The sequence below is a fragment of the Paroedura picta genome, chromosome 9, assembly GCF_049243985.1.
Source record: "Paroedura picta isolate Pp20150507F chromosome 9, Ppicta_v3.0, whole genome shotgun sequence".
NCBI classification, from domain to species: Eukaryota; Metazoa; Chordata; class Lepidosauria; order Squamata; family Gekkonidae; genus Paroedura; species Paroedura picta.
The window spans coordinates 82,449,549-82,474,983 of record NC_135377.1 but is presented as its reverse complement, the minus strand read 5'-3'; the positions used below and the strand labels follow the sequence as shown (position 1 = coordinate 82,474,983).

The following is a 25,435-nucleotide window of genomic DNA, read 5'->3' as shown; positions in this document are numbered from 1 at the left end:
CCCCAGTCCTCCATGTGTTCCAGTTAGGGGGGAAATGCTGTTCAATCAAATGACAAAGATGACCCAACTCCAATGATAACAAGAGAAAGAAATTTACTTACAAAAGCAGAAGCACATATTCCTGTAGGGACAATTTAACTGACTGTGAATGGATTAACTTCAAGAAGGCTAAACCATTATGTCTCCAAGCTCAGGTTAGAGAAAGGAGAAGAGAAGGCAAATATTGGCCAAAGATGGCTCAGTATCTAACCAATCAGAGAGCTTGGCCAACTGCTAAGTGTCCTCCAATGGGAGAATCCTTTTAACCCCTTCCATCCCAGATTCTCTTGCATACAGAGTTCCCATATCCAACAAAATCCAAGAAAACCATTCTGGCTTTAGCAAGTATGAGAGAGAGAGGCCAGGGCACCAGGCAAAAGAGAAGAAGAAGATCTGGGAAGTCTAAGATGCATTGAAACATTTCACTAACATTGCTACAGTTTTTAAACCAGCCTTTTGTCTAGAGCAGGGGGAGTCAAACTGCGGCCCTCCAGATGTCCATGGACTACAATTCCCAGGAGCCCCCTGCCAGCATTTGCTGGCAGGGGTTCCTGGGAATTGTAGTCCATGGACATCTGGAGGGCCGCAGTTTGACTCCCCCTGCTCTAGAGAGAATATGTGGCCCATCCCTGCTCTTTTCATCCACACAACGGTCTTGTAAGCCAGGCTAGGCTGACAGAGTGCCAAGATCGGGGTCACCCAGAGAGCTCCCTTCCTGGCTCAGGGGAGATTTGGTGGCCTCCCCATTTGGTGTTCCAAGCACCACCCCTCACTCCCCACCTTGTCCTCGTGTCAACATTTGCTTTCCCAAGCGTAATGCTGACAGTAAATGAGCCTGCAGCCGTAAGAGCACAAGTCAAGGTCAACAACTGCCAATAGCTGACTTTTATTTCATTCTTTGCCTCATTGTTAGAAAGAAGAAAGTGGAGTTTTATGGCTTTACCGCTAGATCCTTATCCAGAAGGTGGAATAATACGGTGATACAAAGAGCTTCCATTGTGGTTGACATGGTGTCGCAATCGAGTTTCCTCCTGCTGAAAACTCTGCCAGATTTATAAATATGTACATTATGAGTTATAATTCTCAAAAGATAAGAGGAAGTATCAGTGGCGCTTAGAGGTATAGATTTCCTGGTATTCTTTTCATTTTGGCACTGTGTCCTGATGCCGTTTTGCATACTATTCCTTAAAAGCTAGGACTTCGCCCCTTTTTTAACTTTTGACATTTCCAATCTAAAGAGGAACTAAGAAGCTGGAGCCAAGAAGGAAGAGGATAACTTTTTAGCTAATGTATATGTGCCTTGCAAGCATACCAAGAAACATTGGCTAGCTTGGTGTCGTGTTAGGAGTGCAGACTTCTAAACTGGCGAGCCGGGTGTGATTCCCCACTCCCCCACATGCAGCCAGCTGGGTGGCCTTGGGCTGGCCACAGCACTGATTAAGCTGTGATATCAGGGCTCTCAAAGCTTCACCTCCCTCACAGGGTGTCTGTTGTGGTCTGAGGATAGGGAAGCTGAATGTAACCTGCTTTGAGACTCCTTCAGTTAAAGAAATGCAACATATAAAAACCAACTCTTCTTCTTCTTCAGCTGCTAACTTAACTTGGAATGCATATACCTGCTTGATCCTGTCAAGCACCATGCCTCATGTTACCATGTGTTTGCAGCTGATCTGCACATCTTGAGAGAATGTTCCTTAGAATTATGGAATGCTAGAGTGGGAAGGGGCCATCCAGGCCATCCTAGTCTCACCCCCTGCTCAGTTCAGGATCAGCCTAAAACATCCAGGATAAGGATCTGTCCAGCTGCTGCTTGAAGACTACCAGTGAGAGTGAGCTCCCAACCTTCTTAGGCAACCCCCTCCACTGCTGAACTAGGCTCCTAGAATCCTAGAATGGAAGCTTTCATATTTCAGTAACACGAAGCAGTCAATTTATTTCGGTGGAAGGTGGCAGTCTTTTTGCAGAATTTAGTGAACAATTTATTTCTGCAGGCTCCAAAATCTTGGAGAACTCTGCTAGAAACAAAGCAAAGAAACCAGCCAATGTACCCAGAGCTCCACAGTAACAAAGAGTTTCTAATAGGCAAGCTTCTGTACCATCCCAACAGCACTGTAATATCCCGTAATGGCAGGGTAATGACAGGTTTTGCATCAACATAAATTTGCATTGTGGTTTTCAGGGCCTGTTAATATGTACCAAGAAGGCCAGTGACTTGGGCCAGCCAAAAGCTTCTTATTATCTAGGAGAGCTGGAACAAATAACTGGGAATGGACTTCCACGTATTTTTGCCAAGCTGTCTCTCCTTACTCACTCTTAGTCAGTGGCGGTTCAAGGTGTTTCTCCACCTGAGGTTCATGCAGTTGCTGTACCTGTCGTCTCTCCCGGCAACTAGCAGAGGGTAGGAGGGGCTTTCAAGGAGCAGGTGGGGAGCCAGGTAACTTACCTAGCCACAGGGTGACATCGCTTCCAGTGAGTACTAGAATAATAGAGTTGGAAGGGACCTCCTGGGTCATCTAGTCCAACCCCCTGCACTATGCAGGACACTCACAACCCTTTTGCTCATCCACTGTAACCTGCCACCCCCTTGAGCCTTCACAGAATCAGCCTCTCCGTCAGATGGCTGTCCAGCCTCTCTTTAAAAATCTCCAAAGATGGAGAACCCACCACCTCCCGTGGAAGCCTGTTCCACTGAGAAACCGCTCTGTCAGGAACTTCTTCTGGAGGTTTAGATGGAATTTCTTTTGCATTAATTTCATCCTGGAAGGATTTCCTGAATGGGTGGGAGTTAATTCATTTTTTATATTTATTTTAAATTCATTAAATATTTAGTGGGTGATACGACTATAAATGGTCATGACGACCTGCCCCCCCCCCAATGGCCAATGATACCCTGCAGGTGGTGGGAAGGGGAGGGTCCCAGGTGAGCATGTACACAGCTATGGTTTCTATCCATATTCTGCATGAATATGGATATTTCTCGAAGCCTAAAGAATGTTTCTCAATGGAAAAAAAGTTGAGAAAGGCTGCTCTAGCCTATACTTCCAAGTACAAGGCAGAAATTCATTCATTCATTCATTCATTCATTCATTCATTCATTCATTCATTCATTCATTCATTCATTCATTCATTCTTTTTCTTAAATTTTTATACTGCCCTCTCATATGGCTCAGGGCAATTTACATGGAACGGTTTACATCGTCCTGGCCCCTACTTGGTGGAATGAATTCCCGGAAGAGCTACGGGCCCTGCGGGAACTTTCGGCGTTCCGCAGGGTCTGTAAGGCGGAGCTCTTCCGCCAGGCCTATGGTTGAAGCTGACGCGTGGAAGAAGATCTGGACCCTCCCCCCCCCCCCCCCGCCACTCTCGCCATCCCAGGAGCAGATTAAAAGCCCCTCCGTCCACCCTGAGTTTTTTAGGATGTTTTTTGCTGCCGATTGGAGGATTTTAAAGGGATGGTTGAGTTGTGCTTTATAATGTTATAGGTTTTATGGGTTTTGTATTGGGGTTTTTATCATTGTTACCCACCACGAGCCCTTGTGGGAGTGGTGGGATAGAAATGCAATGATAAATTAATAAAAATAAAATAACGTCAGGGGGTACATAGAACGTCAGAGATATCAATTACAGTTTTTACATAACACATCATGAACCATTTCAACCGGGGGTGTAAGCCAGGGGTAGTCAAACTGCGGCCCTCCAGATGTCCATGCATTCGCTGGCAGGGGGCTCCTGGGAATTGTAGTCCATGGACATCTGGAGGGCCGCAGTTTGACTACCCCTGGTGTAAGCTAACAATACTGCAACTGGTCCAATTGAACAAATATCAGTAGGAACAACTTTAACATAACCGCCTAGGGACGTAAGAATCCTTCAGGTCATGGTGGGTGTGTCTTGAGGGGGGACCCATGGAAGTTGTTGGGGTCGGATTAGCCTGTGTCAAACGCTTGGTGGAGGAGCCCCCTTTTGCAGGGCCTGTGGAATTGTGGGAGTTCGGGCAATTCTGTGAAAGAGGAGGAATGAAAACTGGGGGAATGTAGCAGATCAGGGGTCTGCAACCCATGGCTCCGGAATCAATGGCGGCTCAGGAAAGAGCCCAATATGGCTCTTTTAAAAGGAAAATGAAATCCTTAAGGCAGGGGTAGTCAACCTGTGGCCCTCCGGATGTTCATGGACTACAATTCCCAGCAAACATTAGCAGGGGCTCATGGGAATTTTAGTCCATGAACATCTGGAGGGCCACAGGCTGACTACCCCTGCTTTAAGGCATATTGAAGGGGTCAGTGGGATGCTAGAACAAGCAGTATGCAAAAAGAATGACAGGTAAAGATTTTTACGGGGCTAAAGGGCTTCTTAGGGATGCTTTTTGAAAAAGGAATTTATACAGGTAATCCAAAGGCAAGCCACGTGCAAATTTATACTAGTCCACTAAAACAAGCATCCAGGGTGCTCCTGAGTGGATATGTTGCTTCCTGCGGTACCCTGTATGTGCTCCTGCTACAAAAAAACAGTGTATGGCAGAGATAGTCAAACTGCGGCCCTCCAGATGCCCGTGGACTACAATTCCCATGAGCCCCTGCCAGCGAATGGGAAATGTAGTCCATGGACATCTGGAGGGCCGCAGTTTGACTACCCCCAGTGTATGGGCTGAAGAAACCATGAATCTGTAGATCTTTCTTATGCTGGCTTTCCGCTGAACTGTTGTTCTTAGCGTGACTTTAGTTTGACAGTATAAAAAGGAGGCTGACCCAAGGAACAGAATTTTATACCTATCTTTTATGTCCGTTTTGCCTGCAATGACAGGAAACTTTGTCCTTGGCCAGTTGTCGAGTGTCTATTAAAACCGTATCTTTATAGCCACCGGACAGCCACAGTTAAAGAGACCTGAAGCTGCCGTCTGAAATACTCTCTTTTTTCTGTCCTGCAGGTATCCCTCCAAATCACCCCTCCTTGTAACAACGAGCAATATTATGAGCATCTGGACCGGTGCTGCACAAAATGTGAGCCAGGTAAATGCTCTTGAATATTCTTCTTATTCCCTAGTTCAAATTGTATTGTGAATAATAATTTATATAGGCATTTATATACCACCCCTCTCGAAAGCCTTCTCGGGGCAGATTACGCATTTTAAAACACAATAAAGCCAAATAAATGAGTCACAGTACAAACAAGTTACAATTATAATGACAAAATAATAAAATTAACCACGGTAGTTGATTTTCCTAATGATGATTCAACCCACCTGGTGTTAAAATAAGGAGGAATTGGGGGGAGGGGGACAGACAGCTGTGGGAGGCAGGAGAGAGGCCTGACATTTTGTGGGAAGAAGAAGAAGAAGAAGAAGAAGAAGAAGAAGAAGAAGAAGAAGAAGAAGAAGAAGAAGAAGAAGAAGAAGAAGAAGAGTGGGTTCTTATATGCCACTTTTCCCTACCCGAAGGAGGCTCAAAGCGGCTTACAGTCGCCTTCCCTTTCCTCTCCCCACAACAGACACCCTGTGGGGTGGGTGAGGCTGAGAGAGCCCTGATATCACTGCTCGGTCAGAACAGTTTTATCAGTGCCGTGGTGGGCCCAAGGTCACCCAGCTGGCTGCATGTGGGGGAGCGCAGAATCGAACCTGGCATACCAGATTAGAAGTCCACACTCCTAACCACTACACCAAAATGACTGTAGCTGGGAAGGTACAAGAGATGGTGGCAGCGACAGGTGTCAGTAATTAGATTAGATAAATATATGGAGCAGAAGTCCACCAGGAGCTATTAGCCACAATGGAACACTCTGTCTGAGGCAATGATGCTCTGTATTCTTGATGCTTGGGGGGGCACAGCAGGAGGGCTTCTGGTGGGCCTCTTGATGGCCCCTGGGATTTGGTCACTGTGTGACACAAAGTATTGGACTGGATGGGCCATTGGCCTGATACAACATGCCTTTTCTTATGTTCTTATGTCTGGGGCGGTGATTCTCTGTATTCTTGGTGCTTGGGGGCAACAGTGGGGGGGGGCTTATGGAGTTGTGGCCCCTCTAGTGTAGGGATAGTCAACCTGTGGTCCTCCAGATGTCCATGGACTACAATTCCCATGAGCGCCTGCCAGCAAACGCTGGCAGGGGCTCATGGGAATTGTAGTCCATGGACATCTGGAGGACCACAGGTTGACTACCCCTGACCTAGTGGATTTCTTTGCAGCTTCAGAGGTCTGGGAGGGAGAAAGCTCCTCAGAATCAACTGTTTGGCAGTCTTTCTCAATCAGTTGAATCAAGCTTGAATTGTGTTGGCATTCTCTGATTTGATTCATTTCAACTGTTGGGATATGCAAGGTAGCTTGGATAAGCCCCAAAACTACTAGCATCAACATGGATAAGTATTCTCGAGCTTATCCGATCCAAATTGCCCATCCCTAGTGAAGACCACCTGGCTTTTGTCTCCAGGAGGGGACTGTATGCAGTCCTCATTACCCAGTCAACATGCACTTTGGGTCTCTGTTACTTTGCAGAACTCCAGGTGTAGCCTATCTCTTCTCCTCTTCTTCTCAGGGATGTACATGTCCGCAAAATGCACTTCCAGTTCAGAGACTGTATGCCAGCCCTGCGGCCCCAACGAATACATGGACATCTGGAACGAAGAAGAAAAATGCTTGCTGCACAAAATATGTGACCATGGTAAGGCTAGTACACAAAGGCGCTTTGTAGGTTCTAGCCTGAATTTTTTACGTGCATGCCCCCACTGATGAACTTCCTAATGGCACCTGGGTTTTGGCCACCATGTGACATAGCGTTGGATTGGATGGGCCATTGGCCTGTTCCAACACGACTTCTCTATATTTGGGGCAATGATTATCTCTATTCTAGGTGAATCGGGGGCAAGAATGGGAGAGCTTCTGGAGTTCTGGCCCCACTGGTGGATCTCTTGATGGCCCCTGGGTTTTGGCCACTGTGTGACACAGAGTGTTGGACTGGATGGGCCATTGGCTTGATTCAACATGGCTTCTCTCATGTTTTTATGGCTCCACTGGTTGATCTCCTGATGGCGCCTGGGTTTTGGCCACTGTTAGCCTGGATGGGCCATTGGAGAGCCACAGTTTGGCCACCCTTGCTCTAAAGTCACTCTGTGACCCTGCTGGTGAAATGTCTTGGACAACGACTGCAGTCTTCCCAAGCAAGATGTGCAGTGGCCTACCCAGATGTGATCTGGACCCTGCGGAATTGTTTCTCATGCAAACTTTCAAGGGCATATTGTGTTCTGCAGAGCATCTGTCACCATCCTTCCACTTAGGTTTGCCAGCTCTGGTTTAGGAAATTTGGGGGGGGGGAGGTAGAGCCTGGCGATTTGGGGGGGGGGGAGGTAGAGCCTGAGGAGTGCAGGGTTTGGAGAGGGGAGGGACTTCAATGGAGTATAATGCTGCAGAGTCTACATTTGAAAGCAAACTGATCTTTTATTATTTGGAGATTAGTTGTCATCCCAGGAGATCTCCCTCCGCCTCCTGGAGGTTGGCAACCCTACTTCTACTTTTTCACAGCCCATGGCATGGTGTGGTTAGAGTGCTGCGCTAGAACCTCTGAGGTTTGAATCCCGACTATGCCCTTGAACCTAGCAGGGAGGGGTGGGTGAAGTAGCAGTCACAACACGCCTAATAGTGCCAAAACAAAAGCTTCCAAGGACTCCAGAGGCAGTGTGGTGCAGTGGCTAGAGCATCAGACACTAGAATCACAGCGACCCAGGTTTGAATCCCCTCTCAGGCCATGGAAGCTTACTGGGTGACTCTGGGCTGGTCACACTGCTTCAGCCTCACCTACTGCCCAGGGTTGTTGTTCTGAGAGGGGAAATTGAGGCAGGGAGTAGAGTGTGAGTCACTTTGGGTCCTTATTGGGGAGCTAATTGGAGTTATAGTTAAATACATAAATCTATTTAGAAGAAGAAGAAGAGTTGGTTCTTATATGCCGCTTTTCCCTACCCGAAGGAGGCTCAAAGCGGCTTACAGTCGCCTTCACATTCCTCTCCCCACAACAGACACCCTGTGGGGTGGGTGAGGCTGAGAGAGCCCTGGTATCGCTGCTCGGTCAGAACAATTTTATCAGTGCCGTGGCGATCCCAAGGTCACCCAGCTGGATGCATGTGGGGGAGTGCAGAATCGAACCCGGCATGCCATATTAGAAGTCCACACTCCTAACCACTACACCAAACTGGCTCTCTTGTTCCTCTGTATCATGTTCCTCTGTATCATGATTTCTCAACCAGGGTTTCTTGATGGCCCTGGAAAGTTTTCCTGAATGGGTAGGAGTTAATTATTTTTTAATATATACATTAAATTTGTTAAACATTTATCGGGTGATATGACCATACGTGGTCATGTTGACCTCCCCCACCAATGGCCAATGATGGCCCGGAGGGGTGTGAAGGGGAGGTGCCTGGAGTGGGTGCGTCCACAGCTCTGCTTCCCAACCATCTTCTGCACCATCACGCCACTTCTGGGGTTCCTTGAAGCCTGCAGAATGTTTCAGGGGTTTCTCAGTGATAAAAAAGTTCAGAAAGACTGCCCTATATTATCCCCTAGACTAGGGCATAATCGATGGACAGCCATAGTGGGGTACTGCATCATTCCTCCCTCACAGAGACAGCTCTCCTTGTCTTGTGTCAGCAAGAATCACAATGTGAGCCACCACAAACAGGGAACTCTACACTAGGGTTGTGTGCAGCCGATTCGGACACCGCCACACACAACCCTACACTGCGTGAACTGCAACCAACATGGATTTTCAGGCTAGTGTATCTGTAGAGTGAACCAGTTTTATGTCAGGCTGTGTCTTCTGAAGGACAGAGCCACGACTTCCAGGGCTAACTTCTCCTGTTTGTTGCTGTCCTTTTTCTTTAAAGGGAAGGCTTTAATAGAAGTGCACCCGGGCAATAGCACGTCCCCTCGACTCTGTGCCTGCATGGCTGGCTACCACTGGAACGAAGACTGCGATTGCTGTCGGCGGAACACACGATGCCCTCTGGGTTTTGGAGTGAAGCATCCACGTAAGACTTCGATGCTATTGTTGACGGCCAAGGTGAAGACAGACCCAGGGAGAAGCATTTTAAAGCATGGGAGGGACTGAGCAGGCCATCGCTGCCCCTCTGTTACCTTTGTTCGGACTGGCAGATGCGTGTTCAGATCTCCTGCATCACACTTCAGAATGTTTGTCTTCAGCTGAGAATTCAGCCCCCCAAAAGTTCACTATCTTTAACCTGCTCCTGCGGAGTGGTATAAATAAAAGAGTAAGGGGTAATGGGGAGGAGAAAGGGGTGGGCCGAGTCCATGATAAAAACTTGTAGGGGCCAATCAGGAGCTTCCGAGTGTCACACCAGGGCCAAGTGGCCTAGTGGGAACACGCGACAGCGCAGGGGGGCCCCGCGAGGAATACCCGCCGCAAGGGGGGGAGCGGGAGGCCCCGGGAAGCCTTCGCCCTGTGAAGGCTTTGCCGGGGGAGAGGCCCTAGCGCCCATTTTATTTTAAAATAAAATGGGCTTTGCCCCTAGTTACAGATAACTTGTAAAACTCACTGGCCAGGTTCATCCAATGACTGGGCCTTCAAACCACCTTGGACAAATGCTTTTTGAGGGCCTGGGAAACCTGCTCATGATCTCTGGACCTCATCAGACATAGCAAATGGGGAGAGGAGGAAATCTGGCACAAAACAATGCCAGCTGCAATATGGTTAATTCCTTGCCAGTATGTGGAGGGTGGGAAGCATCTATCTGCTTGGCATACATAATGTCCCAGTTCAGTCCCCGGTATCTCCAGTTAAATCCATCAGGCAGTAGGTCACGTGAAAGACCTCCACCCAAGGCCCCAGGGAGACATTGCCATTCTGAACACCCAGTTGTGATCTTGATGGCCAACTCTCTGATTCGGTATTGGGTCGCTTCAAATGTTCATATGTGCAAAAAAAAAAAAAGAAGAAGACAAAAAGCTCAATAACGATTCATGTATTTGAGATATTTCTCTGCCACAATTCCTTGTGGTTCAAAACATTTTGTCTTACTTGTTCTTCTCATCACTGTGGTTTATCATTTTTCTCACAGTACAAGGGGACAAGGATGCCGTATGCCAGCCATGTCCCACGGGGTATTTTTCGAATGTCTCTTCCTCAACTGATGAATGTAAATCCTGGACAAAGTAAGTGTTGTTATCTGGATCCCCACTGCTGAACGGCTGTACTGGACTGCTGTGCTGAGTAAACTTCATGACGTTGGGTTTCTTTCCTCCCATGTTACGACATGTTGAGGCCGGTTGTGTAACAATTAATAATTTGTGATGGACAGCAGTTCATATTTGAAATACATATTTTAAAACGTAGGGGTTTAGGCAAATTTTAAATTGCCCTGTTTGTGCTGCAGGATCTTGAAATAGCATGCAGCGTAACAACAGCACATCACAAACTGCATTTGCGAGGGGGAGGGGTTTGGGTCACTGTGCGGCCTGGGTGGGCTATCAAGGTCACAGACAGAGAGTAGCAATAGGAGAGAACCAATCTCAGTGCCGGCAACTCCCATGAGGGGGGCCACAAGGAGTGGTTCTCTCTGTCCACTTCTATCCAACATTTGGCGGCTGCTTGCCACAGAATGTTGGACTGGATGGTTCATTGGCCTGATCCAATATGGCTTCTCTTGTGTTCTCAAGTACTTGTGTCTGCATAGAGAGCTATTGGGTCTCAGCCGACTTATGGTGACCCCCTAGGGCAGGGGTAGTCAAACTGCGGTCCTCCAGATGTCCATGGACTACAATTCCCATGAGCGCCCTGCCAGCGAATGCTGGCAGGGGGCTCCAGGGAATTGTAGTCCATGGACATCTGGAGGGCTGCAGTTTGACTACCCCTGCCCTAGGATTTCTAGGCAAGAGACACACCGAAGTGGTTCTGTTGCCCACTATCTGTGTAGCAACCTGAATCCAAAGCTAAACTTGCCTAGCTTCAGAGATCTGATGAGATGAGGAGATCTTGGACCATCCAGGCCAGGGCAAGAAGATACATGACGTTCAGTTTAAGGCCACAGATCCGAGAAGCGCCATCTGTTCTCATATTTCACTATACCATATGATTCATCACTGTATTTCTTCTTCTTTTTTCCATTTCTTTCAAAGCTGTACAGCACTTGGGGCCGAGGAGAAAATTCCTGGCACTGACCGGTCCAATGTGGTTTGTGAAAAGGTTCTGAAGATCACAGACTCACGAGATGGTAAATTTAATAATATTAAATTATTAGCTGGTCAGTTAGTTGGTCAGTAGTCTTAAGTGATGGGTAAAAAAGCAAAGCTCCAGGAGTCATAAGATCGGTGCTAATCTGTCTTTAACAGGAGCAGAAATCTGTCCGATATGTAGACTTAAAGAAATGAGACACATGCTTCTTTTTTTATCAACTGGAAGTCGGTGGGCCACACATTAGTTTTGGCTCAGAGTCTGCACTTTAAAAGAATCTATTTTGATTTTTCTTCCAGTGTTGCAGAAAGATCATGATTTTAGCTATCCAAAAATTTGTGTAGTATTGATATTCTTGGAATCCATTCCAGGTAATTTTATTCCCATTCAGGCATATTGAGTGATGGTTGATCTAGCCCAGGGGTAGTCAAACTGCGGCCCTCCAGATGTCCATGGACTACAATTCCCATGAGCCCCTGACAGCATTTGCTGGCAGGGGCTCATGGGAATTGTAGTCCATGGGCATCTTGAGCACCACAGTTTGGCGCTCAGAGCTACCCCTGAGATGGAGCCCGGGTGAGTGTGCTGTTTGCAGTCCAGGCTGTGGGTGGCAGGTCTACAGCAGCTTGGGATGCTGGGTCTGTGTCCCACTGAAAACACTGGCGGAAGCCTTCGTTTCCTGACTGACCCCAAAATATACCCCCCTGTGGTGCACGCGGATCTGGCAAGGACCAGAGCTTGAGGTCTGAGGCAGGATTGTAATCCTGGCTGGTCTCCCTGAGGGAGCTAGTGGATTCTAAAGGTGTCTGCTGTGCCCAGATTGGACAGCATGTGGCCAGATCCACTAGGGATCCAGTTGGTTTAAATCAATCTGTAACCAATTGCCTGCAACTGCAGGAAGTTCTTTTGTTTCGGCATGTATATATTGGGAGGGGGGAATGTTCAGGGGGGTTTCAGTACAGTTTGTACCGTGAGCTGAATGATTCCAGTGCCTCTGTATTCTTGACCCACAGATCTAACGCCCCCTCCCCAATTAGAATGCAAGCTGAAATAACCCCCCCCCCCAAAATATAAAATTCAGGGGTACTTTTTGCTATTTCAAACAGAGCTCAATTATTTTTTTCCATATTTGTTTGTTTTAAAGCCTGAGATATTAAACTGTTTGGCAGCTCTGTTAGTATCAAGCTTATTTCCCTACAGGCTGCTCTAATATTTTGTTGTTGTTGTTGTTGTTGTTCGTTCTCCAGAAACAAACACATTCTTTTACGTGTTGGTTGCTCCACTCCTCCTCCTCGTTGCCCTGGTGGGAATCGCTGCCCTTGCTGTGTGCTATCGCAACAAGGGGAAAGTGTGGACAGGTAGGCAGAACCTGCTGGAGCTTTCTCGTGTGGCGGTTGCATTTTAGCTGTGCATTTTCTCGGTTAGCCACCATATTTTCCTTCCTTTAAGCCAGGGGATCATCTTTTCTTAACTTTTTTACCATTGAGAAGCCCCTGAACCATTCTTCAGCCTTCAAGTAACTACCGGAGTAGCCCAAAATATGGCTGGGACACATAGCTGTGGACACGCCCACCCAGAGCCCCTCTCCTTCCTACCTTCTCCAGGCCCATCATTGGCCATTTGGGTGGGTCGACAAGACCATATGTAGTCATATCACCCAATACATGTTTAATATATTTAAAAATATATTAAAAATTAATTAACTCCCCCCCATTTAGGAAACCCTTTCAGGGCTGTCGAGAAACCCCAGGGTTTCACAAAACCCTGGTTGAGAAAGCCTGCATTAGTGAGTCAAGTTCCCCCTCCAGAATGAGTCTGTGGTGTGTTTTCAAGGTCTGCATTTTCACAATTCACAAATACATTCTCTTGTTAACCTGAAGCTAAAGCCCATCTACGGACTGTTACATGGACTAGTCCCCCCCCCCCCCATCAAACTCCAAATACAAAAAAAAGCCTTTACACACAGTGGGGACAATTCATCAGGAAGTTCCTCCTGTAAGAGCCCATTAAAATGGAGGGATTACTCCCTTTGAAAAAGCTGTCCAGTTTATTGCTCCCCGATAACTTTTCTCCTTAGCTGAGTGGCTCCTTCTTCTAGGTTTATCTAGCTGTCCCCACCAGATGTTTAAAACATATACTGACCAAAAAGCCTTCATGGGTATATGCTTGATTATGCTGATATTAATTCACAACTCACATTTACGTTTGATTTCATTATTATGGGGCAGTGGTCAAGACAGACTGTCAGGGACGTTTCAGGTTTAAATTGGCCAGGTGAAAAGGCAACAGGAATGAAGGAAATTTCGTATTATGCATAATAAATAGTTTGTCCCTGAACTGTAGCTGTTTGTCCTGCCAAGAGGTGTTTGTAACTACTGAGAGATAAATTGGCTGTAATTCCTTAGATAAATAGGAATGAACTTTTGCCACAAAACTTCTAAAGTCTGTGGAGACAGGAATATGCACATAGGTTCTGATGTTCCTTCTTTAATACTTAATAGGGATCACCCCCTTTTCCTAGGCATTACTGCCCTCAGGGAAGGATAACTGGTCTCACTTCCCCCTTTCAGAATCCTCCTCAATCCTTCCCTCTCTTCCTTCTCCCTCTACTTCCCCTGGCCTTCCTTCCTAACTGACACTCTCAATTGCCTCAATTCAACAGTAGGATTCCATTTGAACCTATGGTCCATCAAGGTTCCCAGACCTGTGTAATGCATCTGCAGCTAGTTGTTGATCACAGTATGCTCTACCCCTGAGCTCTCCCAGAGTCCCCATGTTGGATTGGAGCTCTTGGCTTCTGTGACAACCACAGACTGACATATATGCTGCAACTGGTTTATGGTCACCCCAGCAAGGGGCTTTCGAGGCAAGTAAGAAGCAGAGATGGTTTGCCATTGCCTTCCTCAGCAGAGTTTTCCTTAGTGGCCTCCCATCCAAGTACTGCTTAACTTCCATAATCTGACGAGACTGAGCTATACCGTACAGCCTTCCCTCCCGCAGTTTGACAGACATCTCCTTTCAGTTAAGATACTGGAAGCAGAGCTGGTTTGGTGCTTTTTCAGTTGCTTGGAAGAGTCTTGCTTCCAAGTTTTTTAAATTTTTGCAGGATTGTGGGTGAGGCAGTGAGTCAGTTTACATACATGCAGGGATGGTTTCAAGTGGTTTTGTGGGCAGCAATAATACTTTGGATGGCAAGGAAACCAACAAGAGGCCCTACTCCAAGCTTTTGGTCACATCAGAGACAAATTTCTAGTCTGGATTATATCTGTCTACACCTGTCATCATGGGTCATGACTCTGATTTAAGAGTTTTTAATTAAGGTTCTATTTTTATTTGCATATCTGCAGACTGAGAGAGATGTAATGTATTATATTGATAGATATACTCAACAGATCGCTGTAGACAGATGTTCCTCACAGTTAGTAGCTACTAAGTGATGTTTTTTCCAATGAGAAAACTCTTCAAAGCAGCGATTTTCTCCAGGAAAAACAGATTTTTGTTACCTGAGGATTTGTTGTAATAATGGGAGATATTCAGTCAGCTATTTTCAAGGAGTCTTTTATGTATTTATTTGTTTGTTTTTGCATTAATTTTATTTATAATTACATTTATGTTCTGCCCATTCCCTGAAGGCTCAGGGCAGATCACCTAAGGGAGTTTATTTAATGGAGAAGGATTATTTTGTTCCTTTCAAATCTTCCCAATGCTATATAACTGTTCCTTCGGAGGTTCATGTGACAGGTCTGAAAATGGAATAACCAGCCAATCATTAGCTCACAGCACCGTCATGAACAGGTCAGTCATTACTGGATGGTCCGTGCATGACATGGAACAAAGACCCAGCTGGTGGGGAATGTTCCATTTCAGGCATGGGTAGGCCAGACAGAAATCTCTTCCTTCCCTCTTTCCTCCCCCCTCCTTTTTTTGTGGGGGGAGGGCAAGAATTTTTAAAGAAGAGTCTTTCTTGGCACAAAATCTAGGCTTTTGAGAAAAGTAGTCTTAAATAGTTTCTCCCCAAACTGAATTTAAGGATTGAAATTACTGTAGTCTTGATCCCATGAATTGCGAACAGTTTATATCATATATTCCTCCCCCTCCTCTTTACAGGCTCCTGAGACACTCCCCCCCCCCCAATGTTCTAGAGAGCCTGAACATCCTTAGGGATAGAGTTACCAACTTGGTATCGTGGTTAAGAGAGACACCTTCTAATCTGGAGAGCCGGGTTTGAGTCCCTATTTCTCCTCCTCCACAGAGCAGTTCTGTCAGCCCCACCCACCTCACAGGGAGGGAAGGCAAGTGTAAGCTGCTTTGAGACTCCTCCAGGTAGTGAAAAACAAGGTTTAAAAACAGCTCTTTTTCTTCTTGATTGGGAAATACCTGGACATTTGCGGAAGCTGGAAGGTATCATTACCTCTGCTCTTCCACAAGCTTTCCTGCAGCTTAGCAATAAAGGAGATTCCACCTCTCCCCAAGGCAGCATATGCATAGCCCTCCTCGTCAGAAAATGCTTTCTAATATATAAGTGGAACCTCCTTTCCCGTAATTTGAACTCATTGCCCCTAGTCCTCATCTCTAAAGCTGCAGCAAAGAAGCTGGCCCCCTCTTCAGCATGCCCACCTTTTATGCCCTCCTCTTCTTCAAGATACACGTACCCAACCTCTCTTCACTTCTCCCCCTAAGTATGGGTTCCACACACACACACAACCAACCATTCTAGTCTCCCTTCTCTGAACACACTCCAACTTGTCGATATCCTTCTTGACTTGTGACACCTGGAACTGGGCACAGTATTCCAAATGGGGGTGTAACCAATGTGGATTAGAGCGTTATTATAACTTCCCTTGCTCGGGATTCTACACTCCTAGCATAGTTTAGTTTATTGAGGAAATCATATACATCATACAAACCCCATCAAGACACACCAAAAATGCACAATACAAATACATAAATACACAAAGACAAAAAAGGCAACTTCCCACTTACTATACAAAGAGGTAACATCCAATATCAAATAACCCATTAAATCAAACAACTATTCCAAATCAAAATATATCTCATAAACGTACAAGAACAATTAAACAAGAAAAGAGAACCACTGTTTAGTTAATTACAAACCCTGAAATCATTTTCTTATCCTTAAATTTCTGTTCCACATATCTTACCCATGATTCCCAATTAAGTTTAAAGTCAGAAATCCCCTTATCATCTACATGGTAGTCCCCAACCCCCAGGACCGGTACCGGGCCGTGGCTCCTCCTCGTCCTCCTCCCCAGCTGCTGCCTCGGGGTCTGCCCTGCCACTCTGCCGCCAGCTCACCTTTGGTGCTCTCCAGTGGCTGCCATGGCTGGGGCTCCCCCTCGGCATGGCACTGCGCGGCATTGCGCAGCTGCTACTGGCAGCGCCCCCCAGCGGGCGGCAGGAAGTCATGGCGCCGGCGGGAAAGCAAGTGGAACAGGGGCTCAGGTGGTGGGAACGTCCCTCAGCAAAAGACTCCCCCCCCCCCCCCGCAACCCGGGCCTCAGTAAAATTGTCAAGCATTGACCGGTCCCTGGTGATAAAAAGGTTGGGGACCACTGATCTATATAACCAGCTAATTTTGCTGTTTTGGCCAACTCCACTTTACACCACCATTCATACATTGAAGGTGAATCAGAGGACTTCCATCTCTTTGCCCATGCACTTCTTGCAGCAGTTGACAGGCATCTGAGTAAAATTCTATCTTACTGTCAGGTTCAGATCTAATGTGTCCCTCTCTTTGTCTCTCCCTCCAGAGGATCTGCAGTACTGGGCACACGAAATCTGCACGCAAATAAAAAGGACAAAGGTAAAAAAGCAAAGGCTGTCCAGATTCCCTCACACTCTCGGATGCTTCCGGTAGCCTCTGCTTTTCTTGGCAGCAGGGACACGGCCAGTGGTGGCTTAAGAGAGGGCAGAACTGTCTCCTGCTACTCTGTAGTTGGCTGAATCTGCACTTACTTTGTTTATTCCAATTTCAATCCTGTTGAATCCAGATCAAGTTGAACCCGGGTCTTCCTCTCCCCCCCTCCCTATTTATACAAAAATGTGTTCTGCAAATGCTTAGGGAGGTTCAGAAGGGGAGGGGGGAGCCAAGCACAGCAGGAGCCTCTTTCTTTTCTTGAAGGGGGGGGAGAATACCTGGGCAGCAGGACCTTGTAATTATGGGTGCTGGGAAACAACCTCTGCCAAGTGTCCAGAGTTGTGCAACTTTCTGACCTGCTTGGCTAACAATTTCATTTATCAAATGATGGAAGAACCTATTAGAGGCTCTTCGGTATTCAACTTAATACTGACCAACAGGCAAGAGCTGATGGATGGGGTGAAGGAGGTGGGGACTCTGGGTGGTGGTGGGGAGTGACTATGCCCACCTAGAATGGTGGGGAGCTCCTCCTCACTGGCCGTCTTCAAGCAGTGGCTGGACAGATCCTCATCCTGGATGCTTGAGACTGATCCTGCACTGAGCAGGGGGTGGGACTAGATGGCCTGGATGGCCCCTTCCCACTCTAGGATTCTAGGAGTCTAGTTCAGCCAAGGAATGGGCTGCCTAAGAAGGTGGGGAGCTCCCCCTCACTTGTGGTCTTCAAGCAGTGGCTGGACAGATCCTTCTCCTGGATGCTTTAGTTTGATCCTGCATTGAGTGGAGGGTTGGACTAGATGGCCTGGATGGCCCCTTCGAACTCTATGATTCTGTGAAATGAATAATGCAAGATGCTTATCTGAACATTTTGTGTCAGAATGCTCCTTCTGCCAGGCGACAGAGCCTCTGATAGTGGATCCAACCCAAGGGATTTCATAACTGCGCAATGTCTGTGTACAGGGTTTCCTAGGACACAGTTTACATTCTTAGCCCCAGTGCTGAAGCAGCCAAAGAGTATATATGAGATTTGAGTACAGTTAAGTATTCGGATAGCCACTGTTCCATTTTCAAAATGATTTTCTACTTGCTATTTTTAAAAAATGTCTTTGGATTCCATTTAGGATCCCCCCACGGAAACATTTGTAAACACAAATATGGTGAGTCTTTCTGGCCTCCCGCTGCTGCAAGGAACTTACCTGTTGCACCATGATGAATATTCGTTTCCTGGCGACCTGTGTATCCCAACGGGCCACCTGGAGTGCGAAAAAGCCAGCTCGGAGACAATCCACTATGAATCGGAAGAGGATTCCCCGATGCTGTCTCTCAACAGCGAGACAGGAAACAACCACCTCCATCAGATTCCCATGGAAGACGAGTATTTGGGCAGGATTCCCCGTGGCCACAGTTACCTGCCTTTACTGAGTCAACCTGACAGCTCACCTGCTTTGCTGTTCTCGGAGCCCTTGGAAGTGGGGGAGAACGATAGTTTGAGCCAGTGCTTTGTAGGGACGGAAAACCTGGTGGAATTATCAAACTGCTGCTGCTCCGACCTTTCGTGTGGAGCAAACCCTTCTCAAGCTTCCCTTGAAAAAGACCCGCTGCCACCTGGCCACCAGTGCGGCTGGAACAACACAGAGAATATCGAGAGCCGAGACACGGGGTGCCCCCTGCCCTTGTCCACAGCGACAAACAGCTGCCCTGCCTGTGGCGGATCTTCTAGAACATCTCCCAGAAAACCTGGCAGCACTGCAGGTTCCTTGAAAGACAGTGGACCTTCCCCACAGTGCACCTGTGCCTCGGACTCTTCCCCTGTGGACCAGGATGCTCCGGCAAGCAATCCTAAAACCACAGGAGAGCCTTCTGATGGAACTGAGGCAAAGCACCAGAACGGAACAAGAAACAACGGCGGAACAAATGATCCTCCGGCAGCATCTGGTGAGTCTCCAAAGCAGGGTCTTTTGCTTGTTTGCATGTTGTTTGACATGCCTGGTTTTTTTTGAGTTCTGCTTCTTAATGTCTCTCAGGCTGCAGTTGGGCTTCATTTGTTCCTGTAGATGTCAAAGAGACATCTTCCCCCTCTCTCTTAGTTTCATGTCAAAACCATGTGGGTCAAGGAGATTTGACCTTGTGATGACGCCTGAAGCTCTCATTCTTGCCTTGGCTTTTGAAAAGATAGAGGGGAAAGACAGTGCCCGGCGGAATGGGCGAGCAGAGAAAAGTTTTCATGAACTTTTCCCCAACCCACCCCCCAAAAGGTCCTGCATTTCAAGCTCTGTAACTACTGCTGAGAACTTTGTCCTCAGCCTGAATTCTTACTGGTGATGGGCCCCAGTTAATTTTGGTGAGACCAGCCCTGGTTTAAGGATTTGTGGGGCTCATAGCACCAGGGCCAGTTTAAGCATTCGCGGGGCCTTAGCAGAGCACAACTGGTGCTGTTAGTTGTGCCGCAAGAGTAACACCGGGCCTCCTGCCCAGGAGAGCTGGAACTCTGGAAGCCATCTTTTTTGTCTTTGCAATCTACAAGTTGCATAAATTTTGAAGACCCCCTAAGAATCACAGTGTGAAGGCCCCCTACCCATACAGCCTTGTGGGGTCTCTGGGGTGGACTTTTCAGCATAGTGAGAATTGCGTGTTCTGCTGGAATCTTTCAATTCCATCCCTAGGTTTGGCACAGACCTTGGGGTGGGCAACAGGAATGTGGAGCATATCACCCAGCCCATACAAGCCCCTTTTTCTATTACAGTGCAGTCATATTCAGAGTTACTCCAGTTTAAACCAGTGGGATTAGACTGGGGTGACTCTGCGTGGGATTGGTTTTGAGAAGCTCAACTCTGAGTCCCCCAGACTGTGGATTGTCGTCATCTGCCTTTCATAAAAGAAGAGTAAGGTTTTAGCTTTTATGAAGACACAGGAAACAGTTCTGAGACACCGCCAAAGAAGGTCCACAGCTTTGGCTGTAGCCCTGCATGGGTCGCATTATCTTCGCGGTTTACCAACCCAGAGCTGGAGGAGAGACGAGTCAAAACAAAGGTGGTTGAAGCTGGAAGGAAAAGTTGGAGGGCATTCGATCCATTTGAAATAAAAACTGTTAAAATGCGATCTCTCTCTCTCTCTCACGCACAAACGCACTCACACAAAAAATGCTGCACATGAGTATGGATTGGAAATGTGGGAATGGAATGCCTCTGAAGGGTGCCATACTGAGCACAGACTGCTCTGATTTTGCCCGGTTTGTTCATCTAATCTGCAAGATTACGTGACCAAGCATGAAGGAACGAGCCAGGGACGTTTGTTTTCCTTATGGTTCTGGAAATGGGCTAGACCCTGTGTGGCTACATGCTGGTGCCAGTGGTTTCTCCCCACCCAGGGAAGAAACCTCCATCTTCTGGCTCTCTCCAGCACAGTTAACTGGCTGCCTGGCCAAATATTTATTGAGTTAAATGTAAAAAAAAATAATAACTTGCCTTGAAAGCACGGAAGCTTTATCCCAGGATCTCTGATTCGCCATGTTTGGGGAAATGTTTTTCAAACAAATGACAAAGATTACCAGATTTCAGTGGTAACAAGAGAAAGAAATTGTACTTACAAAAATAGAAGCACGTATTACATAACATATCTATATAAGGTCATATAACTTATTGTGAATGGCTTAACTTCAAAAAAGGTTAACTTGCTACAGGTCCAAGCCCAGGTAAGAGAACAAAGAAGGGAGGTTATGTATAAGATTAAGAAACAGAAGGCAAGCAATGCCCAGAGAGAGGCTCAGCACCTAACAGATGCCAACTGTCAAGTGTGCTCAAGTGAGAGAATTCTCTTAACCTTTCCTTTCCAGATGCTCTTGAAGGGACACACCACAAATTCCTTCAAATGCCCACTGCAGATTTAGATTTTCAGCTGAGCTGAGGAAAACCTTGGTTGCAGATTCTTTCTTAGTATCATCTTTGTTACCTGTCTGCGCTTGGGGAAAATAACTATAATGAAGCTTGACACGTTGGTATTTTACTTCCCTTAGTGGTGACCCCAGTTGTTGTTTTTTTTAATGATAAGGTTTATTCAGTTTAATAGTTGAAAATAGAAAAGTTATGTACCTGTAGAAGAGTTACATATCAGAACCAAAACGTACATTGTTTGTTCTATGCAATTTGAATTATATTTCCAAACTAGTAAAGCATTTTTCTGATACATAGATCATTTCATATGTTTATAATTCTCCTTGATCTTATCTGAGGATTTTCTAAATGGAATTTTTTTTTTGCTTGATTTAAACATTAACCAAACAGCCACAACAATACACGAGGAGAAAAGACAGGATTTTGCAAAACCTGTTAAATACACAGAGGAGGTATCAGGGGTTGGGGGGGACGGCTATCCAATAGAGCCCCCCAGCCGAACCATCAAACCCCCTTACCCTTCATTTCATGCCTGGCCGTGGTTTCATTGCCGGGTTAGGGGCACTGGAGGTGGATGTTTGAAATGTTTTTAATGTGTTTTAAATTCGTATGGGTCTTAGATCCTATTGATGTGAGTCTCCCTGAGATCTCTGGAGAGGGGTGGCATACAAGTCATAATAGAAACAAGCAAATAAATATGAAGCCGCAGGTGACTTATGATGACCTTATGGGGTTGTCAAGGAAAGAGATATCCAGTGGTGGTTTGCGGTTTCCTGCCTCTGCTTCGTGACTCTGGTATTCCCAACTAGTATTCCTTGGAGGACTCCCATCCTGAGTCTAGCCAGGGCCAAACTTGCTTAGCTTTTGAGGTTCTTCCAAAATATCTATTGCTATGCAAGAGTTGATGCACCACCATAGCATGACACAGGAGTAAGGGGCCCTCCCTGCCTCTTGGCAATGTCTTCAGCAAATCTGTGCTAAAACATGGCTTCTTCTTCTTCTCCTCCTCCTCCACAGACTTGCTCCTTTTTAAGTGTACCGAAGGTTTAACCCTTCTAGACTGAGAAAGGTGAACTCATTCAGGATTACACTGTTCATATTCCCAAGTGAAGACCAAACACATGTTGGGGTGGGATGAGGCACTCTGATTTTGTGCCAATTATTTCCCTTGCCTCCGATGGATGGGGCACATACCCTCTTGCTTTTCTTCTTACAAGCACACTTTTTTTTGTCTTTTGTTTGTTTCGTTTTTGTTCTTTAAATGGCACAGAGATTTATTCCGCATCTTTTTCTCCTTCTCCGCCTCTAGGCAATGTGACTGGAAACAGTAACTCTACCTTCATCTCAAGCGGCCAAGTCATGAACTTTAAAGGCGACATCATTGTTGTCTACGTTAGTCAGAACTCTCAAGAGGGTTCGGCACCTCCTGGGGCTACCGAGGGCAACCTGGGCAGCCCCGTGCAAGAGGAAAACCTGGACCGCTGTGAGACGTTTGCGGGCAATGTTCACCAGTATAAGGAGAAATGTGCAGAGATGGGTTCGTATTGTAGCCCTGAAAGCGGAGCAGGACCCTGGCCCGCGGGAGAGGAGGAGAGACCTCCAGGGCTGCTAGTTCAGGAAGAGAATCAAGACTGTCCAAACAGAAAACACTTTGGTAATGAAGCTTCCCAACCCGTACAAGAGGAGGGGGAACCAGAACAGTTTCTAGAAAAGGTATTGCACTGATGGAAATGTCCACTTGCTGATATCTAGCAATGGAGTACAGAGCCCTGTCCTTGGATGCGCCCTGGAAACATTAGTCGGATTGCACTAAATAACCCCGGACATGTGTTCTCTCGTAAGGAATCAGATGGCGGCACGTGGAACGGCCTCCGGCTGAGTCAGCCTCCTGGAACATCAAACTCAGTATCATCAGATCTCAGAGAAAAATCTTTTCCCAAAGACTAAAACCAGAGATCTTTTATCTGCGGGCATTGAGCTTTGTTCCTCTTGCAGATTTCTGTAACTGACTGGGCAGAACTGGGATCTTTGCTCTCCCTGGAGTTCTGCTGAAGCCCTGAATGAAAGGCCAGCGCATCATTGGATGGTGCATCTCCTCACAACCGTTAGGGAACAAACCGAAATACTGGGACACTGGGGCATAATACATTGCCAGCCTTTTGCATGCATAGAAATCAGAATGCTGAGCTGTTGCGCGTTTTGTACAAGCTGCTAAAGACTCAGTCGACAAGCTTGCCTTTTGTTATAATGGCGGAATTTGGGCTAGGTACACATGTCACATGAAACCACAGTTCTCACAGTGCCGGATGTTTAACGGAGCGACCCAAATTAGTCACCCAAGTCAGCCAGTTCCGCCCTGCCTGCCTGCTCCCTGCCCCAAGGGAGGGAGGAGGTTGTACTCCCCCGGGCTTCTCTCCAAGAGGTACAGCAAGCCACTCACACTAGTTCCCAAACTCCACTCTGTGCTCAGGCAGCTGCATTGGCTCCTAGGCAAGAACTGGATCAGGTTCAAGGTGCTGGTTTTGAGCCTTAAAGCAGTCTTGGCCCAGCGTACCTGAGGAGCTGCCTCTCCGAATATACCCTCAAAGAACACTGCTCTGCTGGTTCCAACAGGCTGGTAGTCCCTGGCCTAAGAGAGGTCTGCCTGGCCTCATCCAAGGCCATGCCTTCTCAGACCTGGCCCCTCACATGATTTAATGCAAGGGTAGTCAAGCTGTGGCCCTCCAGATGTCCATGGACTACAATTCCCATGAGCCCCTGCCAGCGTTCGCTGGCAGGGGCTCATGAGAATTGTAGGACATCTGGAGGGCCGCAGTTTGACTACCCCTGGTTTAATGAGCAGCCAGAAGAGATGCAGGCCCTGTTCAATTCTGTAGGGCCTGCAAGACAGAGCTCTTCCGCTGTGAAGTTGGTTGAGGCCAAGCTACAACTTTCTAGCTCCCCCCTCCCCCCAACATCCTAGGTCAGGCTTTCTCAACCAGGGTTTCATGAATGGGTGGGATTTATTTCTTTTTTATATATTTTTTAAATTGTTAAACGTCGGATGATATGAACATATATGGTCATGTTGATCTACTGCCCCCCTTCCAAATCACCAGTGATGGGCCTGGAGGGGTGGGAAGGGGAAGGGCCCCAGGTGGGTGTGTACCCAGCTCTGCTTCCCAACCATATTCTGCACAATCACTCCACTTCTGGGGGATCTCGAAGCCTGACGAATGTTTCAGGGGTTTCCCAGTGGTAAAAAAGCTGAGAAAGGCTGCCCTTGATAAATGATCATTGGATCAGGCTGGGAATTATTAGGATGCCGACTGCTGTTCTGGGGTGGTTTTAAGTAAGCATATCATTGTTTTGTTGTATTACTGTTTTTTAAATTGTTATACGCCTCCCCGAGACGGCTGTGCCGAGACGGTCGGTTTTATAAATCCAATAAATCCAATCCAAATCAAACTCTCCGAAGAGTTTTTTCCCCTCACAAGTCTTCAGCCCCCATTTCTGTGGCCAGGCCAGCCAAAATGGTAGCTCAGCTCCTGTGAGAGAAAGCTCATCAGAGTACTGGAAGCTCCAGACTAGAGCAGGGCCCCTCAACCTTTGTCGAGCCTGTGGGCACATCTGGAATTCTGACATGGCCTGGTGGGTTAGGTGGAGCCCGCCACAAGATGAGCATCACTGCTTAGCTTCAGCATCACAGCTGGATAAAAAGCCCCACCCAAACACTTGGCAGGCACCCAGAGAGGTGTCGGCAGGTCCCACACTGGACACCACACTGGGACCCCTGCTTCAAAGGCAGGGATGGTGTGCTGTGCTATTCTGAAGAGAGAAAGGACAGGGAAGGAGGTACCAAGGATGATCTTGTCTAACTCCTGCCCAGAGGAAGTATCATTAGCTGTGAGGCAGGGAGATGGTGGTGGGGGGAGCTTTTGCCCGAGCCATCCAGACACCCTCAGAAGTTGCATTCCTTGAGCATTCTGCCTCTCATATGTAAAAGAGAGATTGCTGTAGAATCATAGAGTTGGAAGGGACCTTCAGGGTCATCTAGTCCAACCCCCTGCAGAATGAAAGAAATTCATAACTACCTGCCCACTCACAGTGACCCCAATTCCATGGCCAAATGATGCCCCCTCCCCCCAAAAAACAGAACCCCTGTCCAGTCTGGCCTGGGAGAAATTTACTTCCTGATCCCAAGTGGCGATTGGCATTTCCCTGGGCATGCCAGAAAGGGCCACAGGATCCAAGCACCAACACAGTCCCTTCTGCCCACCACTCACTACCTGTCCAAGTTCACAGAATCAGTTCCAGCACAGGCTCAGATGTCCTTCTTGCCGTCTCGCATACTTCAGGTGGGCAGTCAAAATGCCACCAATGTATGTTGGTTTTTTTACACGATCGTTCATTGCCCCCTTTGCGTAGCAAAATCAGTTTTAAAAGGATGGCAAAACCTCTTGTGGGATGGGCAGATGCCAGCCAG

The 25,435-nt window shown here is 47.2% G+C and overlaps 1 protein-coding gene across 1 annotated transcript in view; it reads left to right on the top strand.

Annotated features, from left to right (window-relative positions):
- The window catches only part of TNFRSF11A (TNF receptor superfamily member 11a), a 39,954-nt gene extending 15,537 nt beyond the window's left edge, over nucleotides 1-24,417 (top strand). Inside the window, exons 2-10 of the mRNA XM_077353423.1 lie at nucleotides 4,964-5,045; nucleotides 6,565-6,690; nucleotides 8,903-9,046; nucleotides 10,094-10,187; nucleotides 11,151-11,245; nucleotides 12,453-12,563; nucleotides 16,977-17,029; nucleotides 18,202-19,015; nucleotides 22,280-24,417. Of these exons, the coding sequence (XP_077209538.1) occupies nucleotides 4,964-5,045; nucleotides 6,565-6,690; nucleotides 8,903-9,046; nucleotides 10,094-10,187; nucleotides 11,151-11,245; nucleotides 12,453-12,563; nucleotides 16,977-17,029; nucleotides 18,202-19,015; nucleotides 22,280-22,695 (1,935 nt within the window). The 3' untranslated portion in view covers nucleotides 22,696-24,417. The remainder of the gene's footprint in view (nucleotides 1-4,963; nucleotides 5,046-6,564; nucleotides 6,691-8,902; nucleotides 9,047-10,093; nucleotides 10,188-11,150; nucleotides 11,246-12,452; nucleotides 12,564-16,976; nucleotides 17,030-18,201; nucleotides 19,016-22,279) is intronic.
- Nucleotides 24,418-25,435: the final 1,018 nt, after the last annotated feature.